Source organism: Caretta caretta, chromosome 10, assembly GCF_965140235.1.
Source record: "Caretta caretta isolate rCarCar2 chromosome 10, rCarCar1.hap1, whole genome shotgun sequence".
Taxonomy (NCBI): Eukaryota; Metazoa; Chordata; order Testudines; family Cheloniidae; genus Caretta; species Caretta caretta.
This window is the reverse complement of record NC_134215.1, coordinates 67765045-67782680: the sequence shown is the minus strand read 5'-3', so window position 1 is coordinate 67782680 and position 17636 is coordinate 67765045. Positions and strand designations below refer to the sequence as shown.

Here is a 17636-nt window from a genome sequence, read left to right as displayed (position 1 = left end):
TATGGAACTTTGCCTTAAATGTGTGACTGAGATAGTAAAAAGGAATAATCCACCAACATCAGAGGCTGTATATTTTTCATTGTGTGGCATATTCAGCATACAATTGGCAACATATTGAGCCTGATACTTCTCTATTGAAGTCATTGGTAACTTTGCCTTTGACTTCAATGGGAACAGGCCCAGACTGAGTTTAGATCAGGATTAGGTAGCATCAAAGCAGCTCTCAAATTATTGTCCCTTGCAAGTCATCAGGTAGGTTATAATGGAATGTTTAGGATTCTGAAGGTTTTTTGAGGCCTTTAATGAATTTCATAGACAAGGCTCCAGTTTTTAAGATGTGTTCATAGTGATTTGCATGAATGCTTAAAAAAAATCAACCAAATCAAATTGAAAAATCTATTTATGCAAGTCACAGGAGGCCTGATTCTCCACTGTCTTGCCGCCTTGTGCAATCACTTATGTCTGTGCAAAGTGGGGGTAAAATGCTATCATTATGATTTGGCACACTTTGCACACATGTAAATGACCAAACACAAGGTGCAACGCAGTGGAGATCAGGCCCACCAATCATGACCTAATGGGGAGGAAAGTGGGTGTTCATTAGGGCCATGTTGGGATGGCTGGGAAAAAGAAGCAGTGATCTAAACTATTGATGAGCAAATTGGTAAAGATAAGGCAACAGTCAACCCAAACCTTTGCTCAAACTCAACCCTCTCTGTGTTTCAGAAGATCTGGAAAACTTTACTTCTCTCATTATTATTAAGTTTTCCCATGCCTGCACTTTTGGGTTGGGACCAAAAATGCCAAAATCCCTCAAGAAAGGCTGTTCTTTTGATATTTCCAGTCCAACTTTGCAGATCCAAGGAGACTGGATAAGGTTTGCAGAAGCATCTAAATGTTTGGGTGCTTATCTGAATAGAACCTTTGAAACATTGGAATCCTGCCCATCACTGAACTACCTCTTTAAAATCCAGAGCCACAGATTTTATCATGTTGAGTGGTTACTTATTGGGCAAAATATATGACCACCTTTCTGTGGAGAGGCTGCAAGAAAGCCTGAAATACATGTACTTAAAATAAAAAGGGCACAAATGGGGGAATTTTTCTAAATGCAATGAACAGGAACCTTCAAGGACCCCACCACATTTCAGTTTTAGTAAATGCAATTCTATACAAACCCAGTGAACAATTATTTTTGATGTTCTCATGTTGCTGAGAAAACATACCAGCTTTTGAAAGCATTCTAAATTTATCCTCTATTTCTCTAAGATATTAAAAGAAAAGGCTGCAGAGGTGTCTATTTCTTTAACTTATTATTAAAAGAAAAGGTTGTAAAATCTTGCTGAAGCCTCATTGCGAATCCTACTGTAACTAAGAAGGCTCAAGGGAGGAACATTTAAAATAATGATGGGTATCAACTGTCATCACATTCCACAACTAAAAACTAAAAAGGTCAAACCTACATTTTTCTTGGCCTTGCTTTACAAGCAGTCATTTTTAAATTTTCCTAATAATAATAAAAAAAGGCTTTTGAACATTCACCCTCTATGTAAATTCAGGACACCAGCCATGGTAGACCACAGCGGCAGAGGTATTTGTCTTCCTGGTTTGGCAAATCCCCTGTTTGTGGGGTTTGAAAACACAGCTGCATTTATTCCCTTATTCATTATCAACTAAAATATCGCCTGAAGGCACAAAAGACAGCTGTAATAAAAGGATGAACTAGGAGCTGAGATTTCATGTTGCGGTTTTAGTTCGGATGACAAAAGAATAAATAAAGTTAAAAGTGGCAACGTACCAAGGAAATTGTAAACCCTATGCTAGCCAGAGTTGGGCTAGAAGTTGTCATACTGTGTCACGTATAAACTACAAAAGCAAAGTTAAACATACTCCAAGCAGGAGGGAATTATTGTTACTGTTTGCTCTGGGGGAAGTAACAACCGTGTGTTACAGTTTTCTTTAGACCCTATGCTCTGACCCCAAAAAAGCTTATTCCAGCTGGAAAAGGCCAGATCAGATAGAATACAAGATTCAGAAAGGTGGTGTGACAAATCGTTGTGATTGCAAAGCACTGTTCATGTACCTGAAGGGCAAGCGGAGAGAGAGAATGAAGGCAGAATCCTTCCATTTTGCTGGAAAATGGTGGCCTCATTAGCCAGTCTCAAGGACTGTAATGAATTTTAATCCATATTCTACTGTTACAACTTAGTACTACATACAGTATTTTCATTCAAATAAGGAGGTTAGCTGGGAAGTGGCCTACTCTAGTTCATCTACTTTTGTTCAAGGTCAGCTTCACTTGTAGATCTATTTAATGGTGTTTGAGTTCCCCTTACCTACCAGCCTCCTCAGAAGAATGGGAAAAGAACAGGTCTAGCATCCTAGTGGTGATAGGAGAAGACAGCAGCAACTTATGTAGGTGAATGGGGGAACTGGCTGGGGTAGTAGAGTTGGGTCCCAGGGGAGCACAGAGTACCCAGAGTATGAAGACCTGAGGACACCATAAAAATTAGTAGAGAAAAGGTGTGTCATGGACTCACTAGTGATGAGTGGCTGAAGGGGCCTTTTGGACCCAGGTCCAGACATTTTTGCTATGACAATGGTAAAGTCAGATCCTTGAAGGTGGGGCAGGGTAGGATGATTGAAAGGTGAGCAGGAGTTAGGTCTCCAAGGTGGGAATAAAGATTGTTCAGAAGGGAGGACCAAAGGCAGGAGAATGAGGAGATGTGACAGGGCATGCACTGAAAACCTAATTACATGCATGGTGTCTTTCAGAATGTGGGACACCTGAGAGAAAAGGCATCAGTACAGTAATTCAGCCACATAAAGTGTGTATCTGGTGTAGTTGTATAAAAGTAAACACATTAGAAAGTTTCTGGTTCTGCTGCCATTTTAAGACATTCAGACTGCTAAGCTGGGATGACCTGTTGCACTAGTTTGTGCTTTGCTTGTTCTGTAGGGATATCACTGAGAACCCTAAGGGCCTGGAGAGTACATTAGTTCTTGCTTCCCACCAGCATACACCAGCACACCTGATTTTGGATGGCCAAAGAAGCATTTCTTTATTTTTTCAGGCTGAATCCTCTTTAGAGGAGGTTTCACATCTGTCCATTCCCAGATGCAGACACTCAACATGAAGAGGCTCATTCAGCTAGCATTACTGTCCTCAACAATCACAGTTCACATTCAGACGTGGCCTCTGCATTCATGGCCACCAATTTAGAGAGGAGGGTAACTACTCACGAATAGTCAACTCTTGGCCATAGGTGCCAGTCAATGAAAAATTTCCAATGGCAGCTAGCATAATAGTGCAAATAACACCTGTTTGGCAGGAGGTTTCCTTTGTGGGGCAGTGCAGGTGTCAAATGCTTTATTATTCTTACTGTCATCTGTTAATATGTATGAGCCAAAATAAAGAATAGCTAAGCAGCAGAAGAAAAATAAAATATCAGGGGCCCATATTCTTGCTCTCAGGTACAGTGGTGTAAATCTTGAGCTCCTCTGAGTAACTTCAGATTTACATAATTATAAATAAGAGCAGAATTTGGCCCAGACACAACACATTACAGTGAATGCCTTGGAAACCCATGTAAACACCTGCTGTAATTAAAATATATGAAGGAGATAAGCACCACTCGCAGTTATTCTGCACACACGTGATTCTATGAATGCTCATTGCATCACAGATATGAACTAAACTAAAGGGGTGTGAATAGAGCTGGACTCAAGAGAATGTCAGTTATGCACATGCTGTGAACACAACTATTTCTCAGCCCCAGGGCCAAAGTGGTGGGTGGCCCAAGCAACATCTTCTGAATGGCTCAGATTATTATAATTAACTCCCCTCAATTCACGAGCATGGTGTGTAATATTTGAGGGTGGAGACATAGGGGTATTTCTCTCTCCAGCAATGTGCCCCTCTCCATCTCCAACACAATGATTACATTATTGAGAGGGAGGGAATGGTTAGCTTAAAGCAGCATACACTTGCTTTACATCAGTTGAAGATTCTCCCACACTGGGGAAATCCTCAACAGCTTTCATGGCTAAATTAAGGTCCCCTTGCTACTGCTCCACTGATGCATAGGGAGCCATCAATCTGGCCCATATATTCTATGCCACTCAGGACAGCTGTTCCAAAAGCCAGGCAGTCAAAATATAAAACCAGGAATAAAAGCCCACAAGGTAGCCCAGTCCCACAGAGCGTCAAATGCCAAATCCATCTGCATGACAACAGGCTTGACTTGTACAATATATAAGCAACATTTTTTCCACCCAGAAAGGGGAACTTACATTGGTTCTTCTGATGCTGTTCTGGTCTCTTCTATTTCTTGTGCTTGTTTGAACCAGGGTAGTTTAGCTTCTACAGGAATTTTTTCTGGTATGGAAAAAAGCATAATTCATTCCATCAAATTCAGAAGCATTTAATACATATTGCATTATTCACTTCAGCACATTAGTGTCTACATAGTGCATTGATTAAAGATGGGTCCAAAACAAAATACCCAGATCCAAAAATCCTCTTCTGAACTATAGAAAAGTTTGGAACTGAATCTGCCCACAGGTCCATCTCTGCTATTGAAACCACTTTTTCTTCTACTATTATCCCACACTGTGATTTTGGAAATTAATACTAGTGACACATATTACAGTTGAAGTATTAGCTGTTACTTTTTGAGACTGTCAGGTGCCTTAATCTCTATTCATTAAGTTTTTATATAATATTCCATGTGATTTGTCTGCACCTGGGCAAAAGTACAAGCATTTTGCTTGGCAGGTCTCACATCAAGAGGGGAGAAAGCTGCAGCAAGAACAAATTTGGCGTTGCTTTGTTTTATTAATAATTGTTGGCATTTTAAATGCAAATTTTGTATTATTTACTCACTTCAGTGTCACTCTATCTATGGAAAGGTAGAACTTAAACAGGAAATGAATGAGTATTTATGGCAAATTGAATACGACTTGCCACAATTTCTATTCCTAGCCTTTTCCTTATTCCAACAATACTAAACAAAATGCCACAATATTTCTAAATCTGCAATTTTGAGCATAAAACATCTTAGAATTCTTTACAGGGTAAAATTTATCATTCAGATAAGTAAACTGTTTTCTTTTTACATTTTGTTTGCCTTGTAATATTCATTTACTATTTGAGAAATGTACCAGATAGGCAGCACTGCAAATCTTTTATTCAGTAATACAACTTCCACCACATTGTTATGACATTGTTACTAAACCCTGACCTGCAGGAATACCTCTGTGGGTGGGAAGGTACCAGTAATTCAATCTCCATATCCATTCAATCTTTGGCTTCTTTTCTGAGTTTCCCAAAAGTGCAGCTGGTTAGTGCCAATTGCAATGATGTTATTTTGTGATGTGGACACCCAAATCTTGAAGTAATAGAATGGCAATGCCAGCTCACCGTATATGGTTAGAAGAATTGTCAAAGGGTAACAAATTTCAATCATAATACAGATGGACTGGATTCAAACTAGAGTCTTGGATGTGAAACACTTTCTCTCTTGATTGCCTAAACCAGCGTATCTCAACTGGGCTTAAGTTGTTTTTTTTTTTTTTTGGGGGGGGGTGGGGGAGGAAGGGGTGTTTCAAGCAGGGCCGGCATAATGGGGTAGGAAGCAGGGCAATTTCCTGGGGCCGCACAAATCTAATTTACTTGTTTCAGCCCTGCGCAGGGCTGAAGCCCTGTGGCCCAAAGGGTGGAGGCTGGAGTCCCACATCCCATAGGGCTGAAGGTAAGGGGTCACAGTTTTTTCTGGTAGCGGGGGGTCACAACCTTTTTTTTTTTTTTTTTTTAAATCCAAAGGGAGTCGCCAGCACAAAAAGGTTAAGAAACACTGGTCTAAGCTCTGAAGTCTTCCAATATATTCTCCATGTACTGAAAAGAATGAAACTTCAAAGAACTTTATCTAAACTCCTTTTGGACTGTGCAGATACACACCACATTCATACCAAGTTCTTCTCCTTGCAAGTCCCCTGAAGTTCCATAATACTTTCATTACCATTTTTACTGCAAGACTTAGAGAATTCTGTTGTATTTGTCCCTTGATGGTTTTTTGCCTGGAGAACTCCCTAAAACCTCAAAATATCCTGCTCTACGAACTTATCTGTGGTAAGTCATTGGGTTTCAATAGCACTTAACTACATTTGCTATTAATTTTACTATGTAAATCTTACTGTTGAGTTGTGAATATTCCCAACAAGTTTTTCCTATAAATATGAAAAGACTGAAAAGACCTTCCAAGCCTAAGGTTCAGGGACCAGGACTGAGACAGGAGACAGAGAAGCCTACCTAGCTATCTACCTACCAATCTACTGTACTTATGAGATAAGAATGGAATAGGAAATGTCACTTTTATATCACTTCATACCTCTTGCTCTTTGTTTCCCCTTATTTCCCTACATCATCTCATCTACCTTTTATTCCTCAATTAATTTTTAAAGGACATTTGTTAATCCATGTCATTAAGCATTAAAGATTATTTTAAAAAAATTAAAAAGTGGAAAAGAAGAGGAGAGGGAAATCAGCATGGACATTATTTAAGGTTTTTCCATGTTGCCTGCAGAATTCTGTAGTTCTAGCTGTCGATATAGAGGAACAAGGGCCATGGTTATATGTACCATAAGCTCTACGAACATATTACTCTTCCCATTGAAAATGTTATTGAGCAATCCCCTGGCACCTAATGTATTGCTCCCACTTTTCCCCTATTTAACTTAAGTTATGTATTTTAATTTAGAGAGCTTGTAGTTTTCATTACATGGTATCAATGTTATCAGCAAAAAATATCACACATATACCTTTCTTACCACCAATGGCAACAACACTTCCTTTTACCAACACTGGAACAAGTCCTGGCAAATTTGAGCTTCTGGTACTTTTGGGAGAGGTGACCACGGACCCTTTACTTCTGTTAACAAAAATGCAAAACAATAACACATGCAGACAAAGTTCCAGTTACCTCTTGGTTTGCAACATGGTACTGGCACAATGCACTCTTCTTTTATATGTAGCTTAAGTTGTGGATTACAGCCCCCGACATGCTGGCCACGGTGGTCAATACACAATACCACTCGGTAACGTAAGCCTCGGCCACAGGTCACCGTGCACTAAAGGAGACAATACAATAATCTTACTCCACAGATTCTTTTAAAAATATTTTTTAAAAATAATGTCATTCATAAATATGAATTTGGAAGCTTTAAGTCCTTACCCAAAGCCCACTGAAGTAAAGTGGAGTCTTTCCATTGACTTTAGTGGGTGTGGCATCAGGCCTTAAGTGAAAACTATATAGCTGTTCCATCAGATTTCAGATGAACATTATTTAAATATAATCTTGCATTGCCAAGTGACTAAAGGATATTAGTGATGGCTAGTAATGGACAAACCTCTAAAGATGTGGGGGGGGGGGTGAGGGGGGATGTCTTCCTGGGTTCTGCAAAGCTTATCTGAACAGCTACAGTCTATAATGGAACTGTGAATCTACTGAGAATAAGCTCTCTCACAACATTTTTAGTGGTTTTTGGTTTAAGTTGGGTCAGAAAAAACATCAGAATGCTTCTCCAACTGTATTTCAGTGATCTTATTTGGATGAACTCAGGAAACATAGAAGTGTTATCTATCCATGTCAGATAAGCAGAACCAAGATATGTTGGCTCTGTATTCCTGTTACTATAATGAAAGGTAAGGAGAATGCTAGGAAAACCACCCATACAGATATCTCTCAATTCCCAAACAGCCATGTTCTTGGCAAATTATCTGCAGTGGAGGATTACATCCAGAGGTGAAAGTAAGCCGGTACAGTCTGGTACGGTGTACCAGTAAGAGCCGGTACACAGTTGATCCTACCGGCAGGGGGCAGCTTCCCCAGGGCCTGGCAATTTAAAAGGGCCTAGGGCTCCCAGCAGTGGCCAGAGCCCCTGGCCCTTTAAATTGCCACCAGAGCCCTGGGGCTCCCAACCACTGCCACAACTATCATGGAGCTCCGGCGGTGATTTAAAGGCCTGAGGGCTCCCAGCCGCCGCTAATGCAACTGGAGCACCCAGCCCTTTAAATCATCATCAGAGCCCCAGCGTGGTGGCAGCGGCCAGGAGCCCCTGGCCCCAGCCCCGCCCCTTCTGGTTGAGCCACCCACCCACCTTGCTCAGGACCCCGGCTGCCCTGCATACTAGTAAGTCCCTTAAGTTACTTTCACCCCTGATTACATCTATCAAGAAGTGGGAGACAAAAGTCCTGAAGTATAGTTCTGAAGGCACAAAAACCTGCACACGCATTTTATTCCACAGAGATATCTTACATCATGAATTGTAGGCTAAATATCTACTGCTCAGTGCCACAAAATGTGCCTGCAATTATTTTTGCCCATAATTATATCACTGTATACAATTAGAGGCTGCCTTTCAAAATTAGGAACAAATAATTTTTCAGTTTACCTGAGACCATTCCATAGCTACCCACTTAGGACAATCAAACAGATTACAGGTTTGCATGACCTTGGGCTTGGGAGCATACATGCATTTCCATTCCTCCACTTGCAGTATCTCTCCATGTATGGTCTCCTCTACACAAACAAAGCTCCTCCTCTGAATTCCACCTCCACAGGAAACAGAACATGCAGTCCAAGGATTATGTTCCCATCTAGGGGGAAAAAAACAACCAAACCCCAAATACATTAAAAATAATGCCATCTATAAAGCATAGCAAAATATTGAACCCAATCTTATTTCCACTGATGTGAATGAAAATTTTGCCACTGACTTCAAAAGGGAGCAGAATCAGGTCTATTTTCTGACATTTGTACAAAAATGTATATAGAATCAGAAACATATTGTGCCTTTGTTTCAGGCTTTCTTTCTGCTATGTGCCAAAATGAACACACAAATAAATGGACTAAAGTGCCCAGGTAAATTTCCTGAAGTGTTTGGAATAACCTGATTCTCTTGTATACATTTTGAGGAGTTAAAGCAGGAATACAATGTATTTGATTATTTGAATAATGTCTAGAATGAATCAACATAATGAAGTGTGTTCCACACTTAGGCTACTACTTTACATGGCTACATGTAATTTTTCATCATTATTATTTGGTTAGCACCAACAATGTGCTTGAGGCGGTCTAAAAACAAAAGCCCCTGCTCTGAAAAGCTTACAGCCCCAGAGATAAACATACTGAAGATCAAACTTGCAGTGACATCAGAAGTGGGGAAGACAGTAAAGTTATACATTTTCAGTGGCTTTATCTCATACTCTAAGCACAAACCACACATTTAGGCATCTACTCTTTCACAAAAGACAGTAAATAAATATTGAAGACATACTCAAGGATCTTCCTGACGTAAGTGTATCATTGACAATTACAAACTACAAGGCCTCAATCCTGGGCTCCTACTTTGGTTCTCACACAGCCCTATTCAATCCCTCATTGCCCCATCCACCTGCCCCCACAAAGAAACCTGGGGAAATAGTTGGGTCCTGCACCTGGTCTTTAAAGCTCGTCATATCTTAGCTTTGGCAAATCAAGGCAGGAAGTGAGTAAGAAGACTTTACTATAGCCAGTCTAAAACCTTTAAATATTACAATTGCAGTGGCTCAGAAAAGAACTGTGAAAAAAATTACATCATTTATGAATGATAGACTCAGCCAGTACAGAAATATCCCACCTAAATCAATTCATCAAGAGTAACATAGGTTTTGTAAAGGAAGTCATAATATCAGAGTAGATGGAGCAGAAGCCTATAAATCAAAGGCAGACGTCAGTAAGTACTACCTACTCCCTACGATACAGAAGGTAACTCAAGAATACTTCCTATTTTAAATAATTCATTAAACTGTCTACAAGAAACATATCAATCATGTTCAAACACTATAGCACAGAGTCAATTTTAAACATACAAAATCCTCCTTTGAACTTTAAACATAGGATATATGCTCAAAAGCAGGCAATATATAGCTGACTGACTAAATATTCATTTCACATTACCAGAGAAAAAGGCTTTTAAAATGTCACAGTTATACTTTTCACTGTTTTACCTAAACAAATGGCCAGTGTTAAAATCAACTCATTTTCTTTGAAAATATCAGGAACTAAAGAGCAATTAGCTGTTCAATGAGTTAGCAGCTCATGGATTCATATGTGTAAGGCTGACTGTACTAGATGTAATACTACTCTTAGAAGTGTTTATAGCATAAAGTTTTATAGTTGTTTTTCTTTATCTCATCAGTTTCGAACACACTCCAGTTCCCATATTCCCTTGAGCATTTTCAAGATGGAGTGAGGTCCAGGGCTACTGGGGGGAGGAGGGGAAGTGTCGTGGGCAGGCAGTCAAGGAGACACTTTCCAGAACCCACAACTGTCAAGGGATCCTCAACAGTCCAGCAAGTCTGAGATATATGGAGGCATTCCAAAAGCCTTAAAAGAAAATTTTTATCCTGGGAAATTTTTCTGTTTATTTCAAAGATCTCCATCTGTAGAAATATTTCAGTAGGACGTTTACAGCTCCAGCCGCAAGAGAACTCTTTCAAGAGCCTGCAGTGTGCATTGTGACTTTCTCACAACTTCCTCATTTGAATGAGAAAATGGTGGTGAATGCCACAGGATTGCAAAGCAGCCCTCCACGTGGCCTTTGTATTACATGGGAGGTGATTGCTGCTCAAGAAAAGCGAGCCAGTAAAGCTTTGGTGAAGAGTATCTACAGCACTTTGTTTTATGCCTGTTATGTGTGAACAGCCGGGCTCAGCACTTGAACAGGTAAAAAGCAGAATTAATGTGGAGTATGTGCAACAACTTTACAGGCAACAAGCACAGAGTGTATATATGTGAGAATTGCTGCAGTATTTAGCTCCTGACTGGGCCAGATTCACCAGCTGGTGCAAGAATGTGCAAAGTGGCCAGGTGTTTCCACCATCACCCTCTTCTAGTTCTGTTAGAGAAGGGCAGCTTTCTTCTCCCACTGAAGCTCTTTAAGAGCGCTCCCAGTGAAGGCTAGAGCAGCGATACATTGAATCAGCCTGCCTTGTTCTCGCCCCTTCCTTAAGCAATGCCACCAACTTTTGGGTGTATGCTTGCTGCTCGCTGGTCTCTGAGTACATGGGGTGATCATGACTGCTTTAAACCAACAAAACTAACACAGCCCCCAGTGAGATTTCACACATGGGGACTAGGCCAGTGTCTGCTGGCACAGACCTGGAGTGATGTGAGCCCTTATCTGCAGTTCTTAATGCTTGAAATGAGAGCAGCTGCCCATGACTTCACCCTCCTTATGATCTCCTTCACCATGGACAGTGCTGTACAGACTCTATAGGCATAGTGCAGCACAGAAGGGAAACGAAACCTTAATTTCAACTGGTTTCCTGAGCCACTCAGAACACGAAGCATTGATATAAAGAAATTGTGTTGAGGTCAACACAGAGAAATCTGCAGTCTGGCAGCAGAAGGAAGAGAGGAAAGGGGAAAAGATAGGAGCAGGATAATTGCAAAACTCCAGTACTAAGCCACAGGAGAAAACATCTCCACCTATCTGACAAAGACAAAAAACATCAGAGAGCAGCATATCCTCCGCTGTGTAAATTGTCAAGTCAATGGAGCTATGATAATTTACACCAGTTGATGGAATCCAAAGAGTTCCACTCAGTCAAGTGAGTCTGCAAGTTCACTCTTCTCCCACCATATTCAGAAAAATATATTTTTAATTTTAGCTTTTCATTAAACAATTGACCAAATCCTCAGATGGTGTAAATCTGCTTACCTCCACTGACTACACTGATTTAAACCAGCTGCAGATCTGACCCAGTGTTTTTAAATTGAAGTCCCTAAGTTCTTTATAAAAAAAAACATCTAGCACGTTTCAGAGGAGCATTAAATTAATTTTCTGACCATCTCAGGTGAAACAATGCTCTCAAACCACTTAGGTAATGAAGAAGCACAGAAAATTCCATATCTGCAAAGTACTAAAGCAGTGTGTATATGAACAAACAGCATGTAGGAATAAACAACAAAAAGAACAGAAGAGCAATATATTTTAACAAGCAAAGAATTCATTCCCAGAGTGCCACATTACATGAATAGTTACACTGAATGCACGCATTTTTTATTAATCAAACCAAAATATACCTTCACAGAAAAAAATGAATAAATACATGAATTTTAGAGGAAATTTTAACAGACTATTACTTCTGCACTAAACAGTTATGCACTTAGCAGGTTTTTGCTGCAGTAACAGAGGGCCCAATCCTGCAACGCTTTACTTAGGAATAGTCCCATTCAAGTCACTCACATGCACAGTGTTTGCAGGATTGAGCCCAAGATCTACTCTCTTCTGTATAACTTGGAAGATCAACTACTACGATAGTATGCAAAGACAGTAGATAATGTTCTAAACTATACAGTGATTTGAGTCTTTGTATTTGAATCTTGAATTCCCACGGAAATCTCATCCTAATGCTGACCTACATGTTTTAGTCCCCATACATACCGAGGAAGAGGCTGGAAGTGATCATAGGGCATGATTTCTTTGAATCCATCACTGTCAATAAAAGAAATATGGCATCATTATTTCTCATATCCGAGATGGTATTTGCTCTACATGTTATGCACAATCATATTTAAAAGTGAACAAATCCCACCATGAGATCAGGAAATGTGAGACCAACTACAGGATCTTCCTGTGGAACAAGCTGACCCATTATGTACCCATCATTTCTGAAGATGCTGGAAACGCTCTATTAACTCCTTAATTCATTCCACAAAAATGGAAAAAGCAATTTCTCCTCAAAAGGCAATGAATGACCATTAAACAGTTCTACGTAATCCTCCTGTGTGTGACTCCTCCCAGGTTGTGCCACTTCCCCGGGATGCACAGTCATTTCTTAACAAAGAAATGGACACCACAGAGAAATCTGTAATGAAGGGATCCGTGGAAGGTGCATGCAGCTGAAAAAATGCATGATAAGGGTTCAATCTATGGAGGTGCTGAGCACTTCCTGGAAGGTGCTCAGCACCCTCAACTGCTGCTTACTTGAATTACAGAAGTTGCTCAGCACCTAGCAGGAGTAGGCTCCGAGGTTAAGGGAAGGTCTATTCCTCAGGTCTGCAAGGAGAAGTGAAATAGGACATTATTTCCCCTCATCCCCTGGTCTGTCTTTGTAGGGTAAATCTGTATAGCAAGAGCTCATAATTTCTACTTTTTTACCTGTCGTGCTCCCACAGCTTTTTCTGATATACTGTATTAAAATCTTGCCATTCTATCAACTAGCATTTTCGAAAAGAACTTTTAAAGTCTGTGCATCTATACTTAGCAGAGGTCACAATCAATGATTATATTTAACACGGATTAAAGGAAATGGACAGGTTAGCTATAGGAAATGAAATCCATTCAGAGTGTTTCCTCCTTTTCTTATATATAACTCTAGTCCAGCCAGATGGCATATTAATGTGAGGTTCTGGGACCTGACACTGTGAAGTATTTTAAGATACTTCAGCAGAGCCAGGAAACCTCACCAGACAATCCAAAAGTAAGTTAGTTTTAAATACCACTGTGCAATTCAATACAGTTTATGTATACTGTAGCCTTTATAATTTGGCAATAATATTCAGTGGTATTTGCACCAGAAGTACCTTTATTTGAATTGATTTTTTCTGACTATCTTGTAACTTTAAAAAATATCCCCCCAAAACTTTAAATATTATGTGACCAATTGTAGAGTGAAAATGGCGAATGAAATTTTTATACCAGACAGATGGACAAACCAGAATAAACCACGTGCAAAAACTTCATGCTGAATGAGGAATGGAGCTACTACCTGCCTTTAATGGGAAATCCTGAATAACATATGACAGCATCGATAAATCCAAAAGCAGACATACAGTCCCTCATGTTCACATAATCCTACAAAATGTGTGCACTGGTGCCATAGGGTATGTCTACACCACAATCGGGAGGCACCAGTACAGCCTGTGTAGACACATCCAAGCTAACTTTGATTAAGGTAGCTTGCTAAAAATAGTGATGTTGCCGCAGCGGCCCAGGCTAGCTATCTGAGTACAACTTCACCTGGGACCATAGGCACATATTCGGGGGGGCTAGTCCATACTGTTGTTTGTGCCACAGCAGCCATACTGCTATGTGTAGTGAGCTAGTTCAACCAAAGCTAGCCTGAATATTTCTACATGTGCTGTTCTGATGGCAGGGTAGACATATCCATAGAGCTCAGCAAGAAATCTGCAGCAAAGGTAGGCCACGAACAAAAACAACTGGACTATTGAAACCACCTCTGTGTAAGATTGAGGAAGTGCTACAAGTCTGTTCGTGTTGGTGCAAATGCCAGACTTTCTTTAATGTCCTGAACAATTAAAATTAAGCAGTCCTGAAGATCAAAGTGTGTCAAAAGTCAAATAAATATGGTTACTTGCTCCTTAGTAACTAAAAATACCATCCCACTTGCATATTTGTCATACAAACCTAGAAGGACAGGGATCCATGTTGCATTCCTTTAGTTTAGGCTTTGGTTTCTTATTTTCTGGGTAGTAGTGACAGTAGTGATCAGGAACAACTCGCTTCAAACGAATATCCACACATTCAGCAGAGTTAAGTTGATAACCTAACATGGGAGCAAAAGATGAACATGCTAATGCTTGTGATGAAGGAAGATAAATTCAAACGGCTTTCTTTTCTCAAATACTAAACTATACATCCAGTTAAATGCAGTGATTTTTGTGGGTTTTTTTTTAAATAAGGAAACGCTGGGGGTTTTTTTAATAAGGAAATGCTGTACTCGGACATATAGGGCCAGATCTTCAGTCAGCAACTGAAGTCAAGGAAGCTATATCAATTAACATCAACTGAGAGTCTGGCCCTTTGTTCCGGGAGTGTTTTAGGAAGACACTCAAAATAACAAATTTTTAACAGATGCAGTTATACACCTACTAGGACACCTCACTGGTCACTTTCTTGAGGTGCACAATTGGATGGCCGTGTTGTACGTCCACATTTATAAAATCCACACAGAAGTGTTTACTGAGTGCACTACTGAGAGGTGTATTAGGTGGTCATGTGTGGTATGAAAAATACTTAAAACAGAAAGCCAGAGGAATTGGAGATGAGGTCCAAAGACATTGTTAAGTTAAACTTTAGAAAACAAAGAAATATTTTCAAGAACATTCCTAGTTAAAGAGCCAAGAAAAGAAAACCTGAAGTAACTACTTGGTGCAAATATCTGCATAAAAGGACTGGTTAACAGAAAAGATCTGAGTTTAATAAACCACTAGGTTGCTTTCTTGGCTAAGAAAAAAAAGCTTATTCACAGGAATTGTCTTTCACTGAAACAGAGAAGACAAGAAGGATGTTCTGGTATGTGCTAAAAAAGAAAAAGGATGAAACCACAAGAATGAAAATCCAAATAGAGTCAATAAACTAATAACATAACTGTGTCTACTGAAAATGCTGAAGTATCATATAGCAATAGCTTCACTTATGTGTCTCTTGGCCGATCCAAAGTGTCATCATGCATGAGAGTGATAATCATAAAGAAAAACGAAGCAGTTCCAGCACCTTAAGCATGCATGTGCCAGTTCTTGTAAGCACCCAGCAGACCAAGAAAAATTACCAGCTGCAAAGAAAATTCAGGTTTTTAAAACTTTCCTGTTTATTTGTATTTGTTTGTACAAATACAACCACACCTCTCCTCTCTGCACTCCCGAGACTCTCCCTCACCCACACAGAGATTACAGAACTGAATGTGGAGTGATCCAACTGAGACATGATATCCTGGTGAACAGCTGATTCTAATTTTTTGTTGCGTGGAACTTTTTCTATCTGAAATGTCTGAGTCATTTTAGTGCTGGTGAAAGAGCTCAGACAGCATCTGGAGACCAAATCTTCGAGAAGATAATAGGTTCAGGCTGGGCAGTAGCAGTGCAAGTTTCCCCAGTAACATACAGCCCTCAACACTGCCGCTGTCTGGGGTCAGTGTGTAGCTTAGTCTCCAGGCTCATTTATTTACTGGCCTTTCTCTCAGGACTGCCAACAAGAACACCAAGCTTTGTTGATAAAGATGGTGTGATTTCCTAATAAGGACATCCATCCACAAGGAATTGCACTGAAGCTACCAGCTAATTTCAAAGAGAATAAGCAGCCATTAGATAGTCATAATTTTTCAAGACAACACTCTCTTAGATTGGATTTGAGCCATCAACCTAGAAGGGAAGATGTCCATTGAGCTATCCAGTGTTTGCAATGCTCACAATAAAAAATATTATACTGTACACTTCTTCCCCTGTGAGGAACATCAAGGAAAAACACTTAGGCTTGCAATTCTACTTCTTTGACAATACCATCCCACAGGATTAGCATTCACATTTCAAATGAGGGTCATGTTTCAGAGGGCCAAAAAATCTTCTGAGATAGAGGAGTTTCCCACCATGACTCTGGCTAGAGGCATGGGACCTAGGAATAGTAATTGTGAGTGTATGTTATTTCCATTTTTTATGGTGGGGAAACTGAGGCACAAAGAGATGTTGTGATTGGTCTGAGACAGCTGCAAAGAGAACCCGACTCTTCACTTGTACTTTAAGCACTTGACAAGGCTCTCTTATTTTTTTAACAAACAAACACACGAGCCATTCTTTGAAAAACAGCATTTTAATGGGTCCTGCAATAGTGGGGTAATTATTTAGACTATTTTGATTTTTTTAGTCTATATGAATAATACTAGTGTAGTCTCTAAGAGAATGAGTATAGGAGTGTTACTATCAGACTCCCCTGGAGAACTTCCCTGTATCAGATGAATCTGCACCAGTGTAAAGCAGGTATAGGTTGTATAATCATTTCCTATGCCAACTACTTCTCCAACCACCACCTCTGCATAAGGAGAAGATAGCCTTGCACTTGTGATGTCCTGAGGCAGGAGGAGAGGGGGATGGTGGAACTGAACTATCTTAATCCCCTGGTTGTATAAATTGTGGAGTTTAAACTAGCAGTGGAAGTTGGAGTAGGCCCCCTGCTGGTCTGACTTTCACCAGGACCAACCTGCTGGGGTTCAGAGTGCCATACAGGGGTCACTGCAGCTACCACTGTCTACATCATCCACTTGTAGTGGAGAATCAGGGGCAAAGCAAATAAAATTGTAGTCAAGTGAATAAGCTTTAAAAGTGGATCTCAAACACTGTGCTATTTCTTTTGCATCACTCCATTTCTATCCCTCACTCTTTCTTCTTTCCCAGCTTTTTATTGTCTATAATGTTCCTGTCTTTCCAGGTGGTTCCACTAGAAACTCTGATGTTACCTTTGACCCTCAATGTCCTCTCTCCATACACATTTCTCATGTTGCTAAATATTAGAAATTTCGCCTTCTAAACACTTCACATATCCACAAGTTTCATACTTTTGATACAGCAAAAATACTGCCCATGTGCCTCTATTTCTGCAAAGATGAGTATGCTAGTTTGTCAAAAAACCTCTGTTTGGCCACTTCACTTGGTCCAATACCATGCACCAAGTCTACAGTGTTTTGCCTCACTGTTCACCTACCTCATCTCTCTTTTCTTCACTCCACCGACTTTCCTATCTATTAGCACCGCTCTAACATTCTCACTCTAACATTTAAATTTATAGCCAGAAATGCC

At 40.1% G+C, this 17636-nt stretch overlaps 1 protein-coding gene across 4 annotated transcripts in view; it reads right to left on the bottom strand.

Moving 5' to 3' along the window:
* ADAMTSL3 (ADAMTS like 3) overlaps window positions 1-17636 on the bottom strand; it is a 279815-nt gene that overhangs the window by 62421 nt on the left and 199758 nt on the right. For all 4 annotated transcript variants that reach the window (XM_075133138.1, XM_048867324.2, XM_048867323.2 and 1 more), the window contains exons 11-15: window positions 14476-14614; window positions 12490-12540; window positions 8452-8656; window positions 6981-7128; window positions 4294-4378 (exon numbers count right to left, since the gene is read on the bottom strand). In XM_075133138.1, the coding sequence (XP_074989239.1) occupies window positions 4294-4378; window positions 6981-7128; window positions 8452-8656; window positions 12490-12540; window positions 14476-14614 (628 nt within the window). The remainder of the gene's footprint in view (window positions 1-4293; window positions 4379-6980; window positions 7129-8451; window positions 8657-12489; window positions 12541-14475; window positions 14615-17636) is intronic.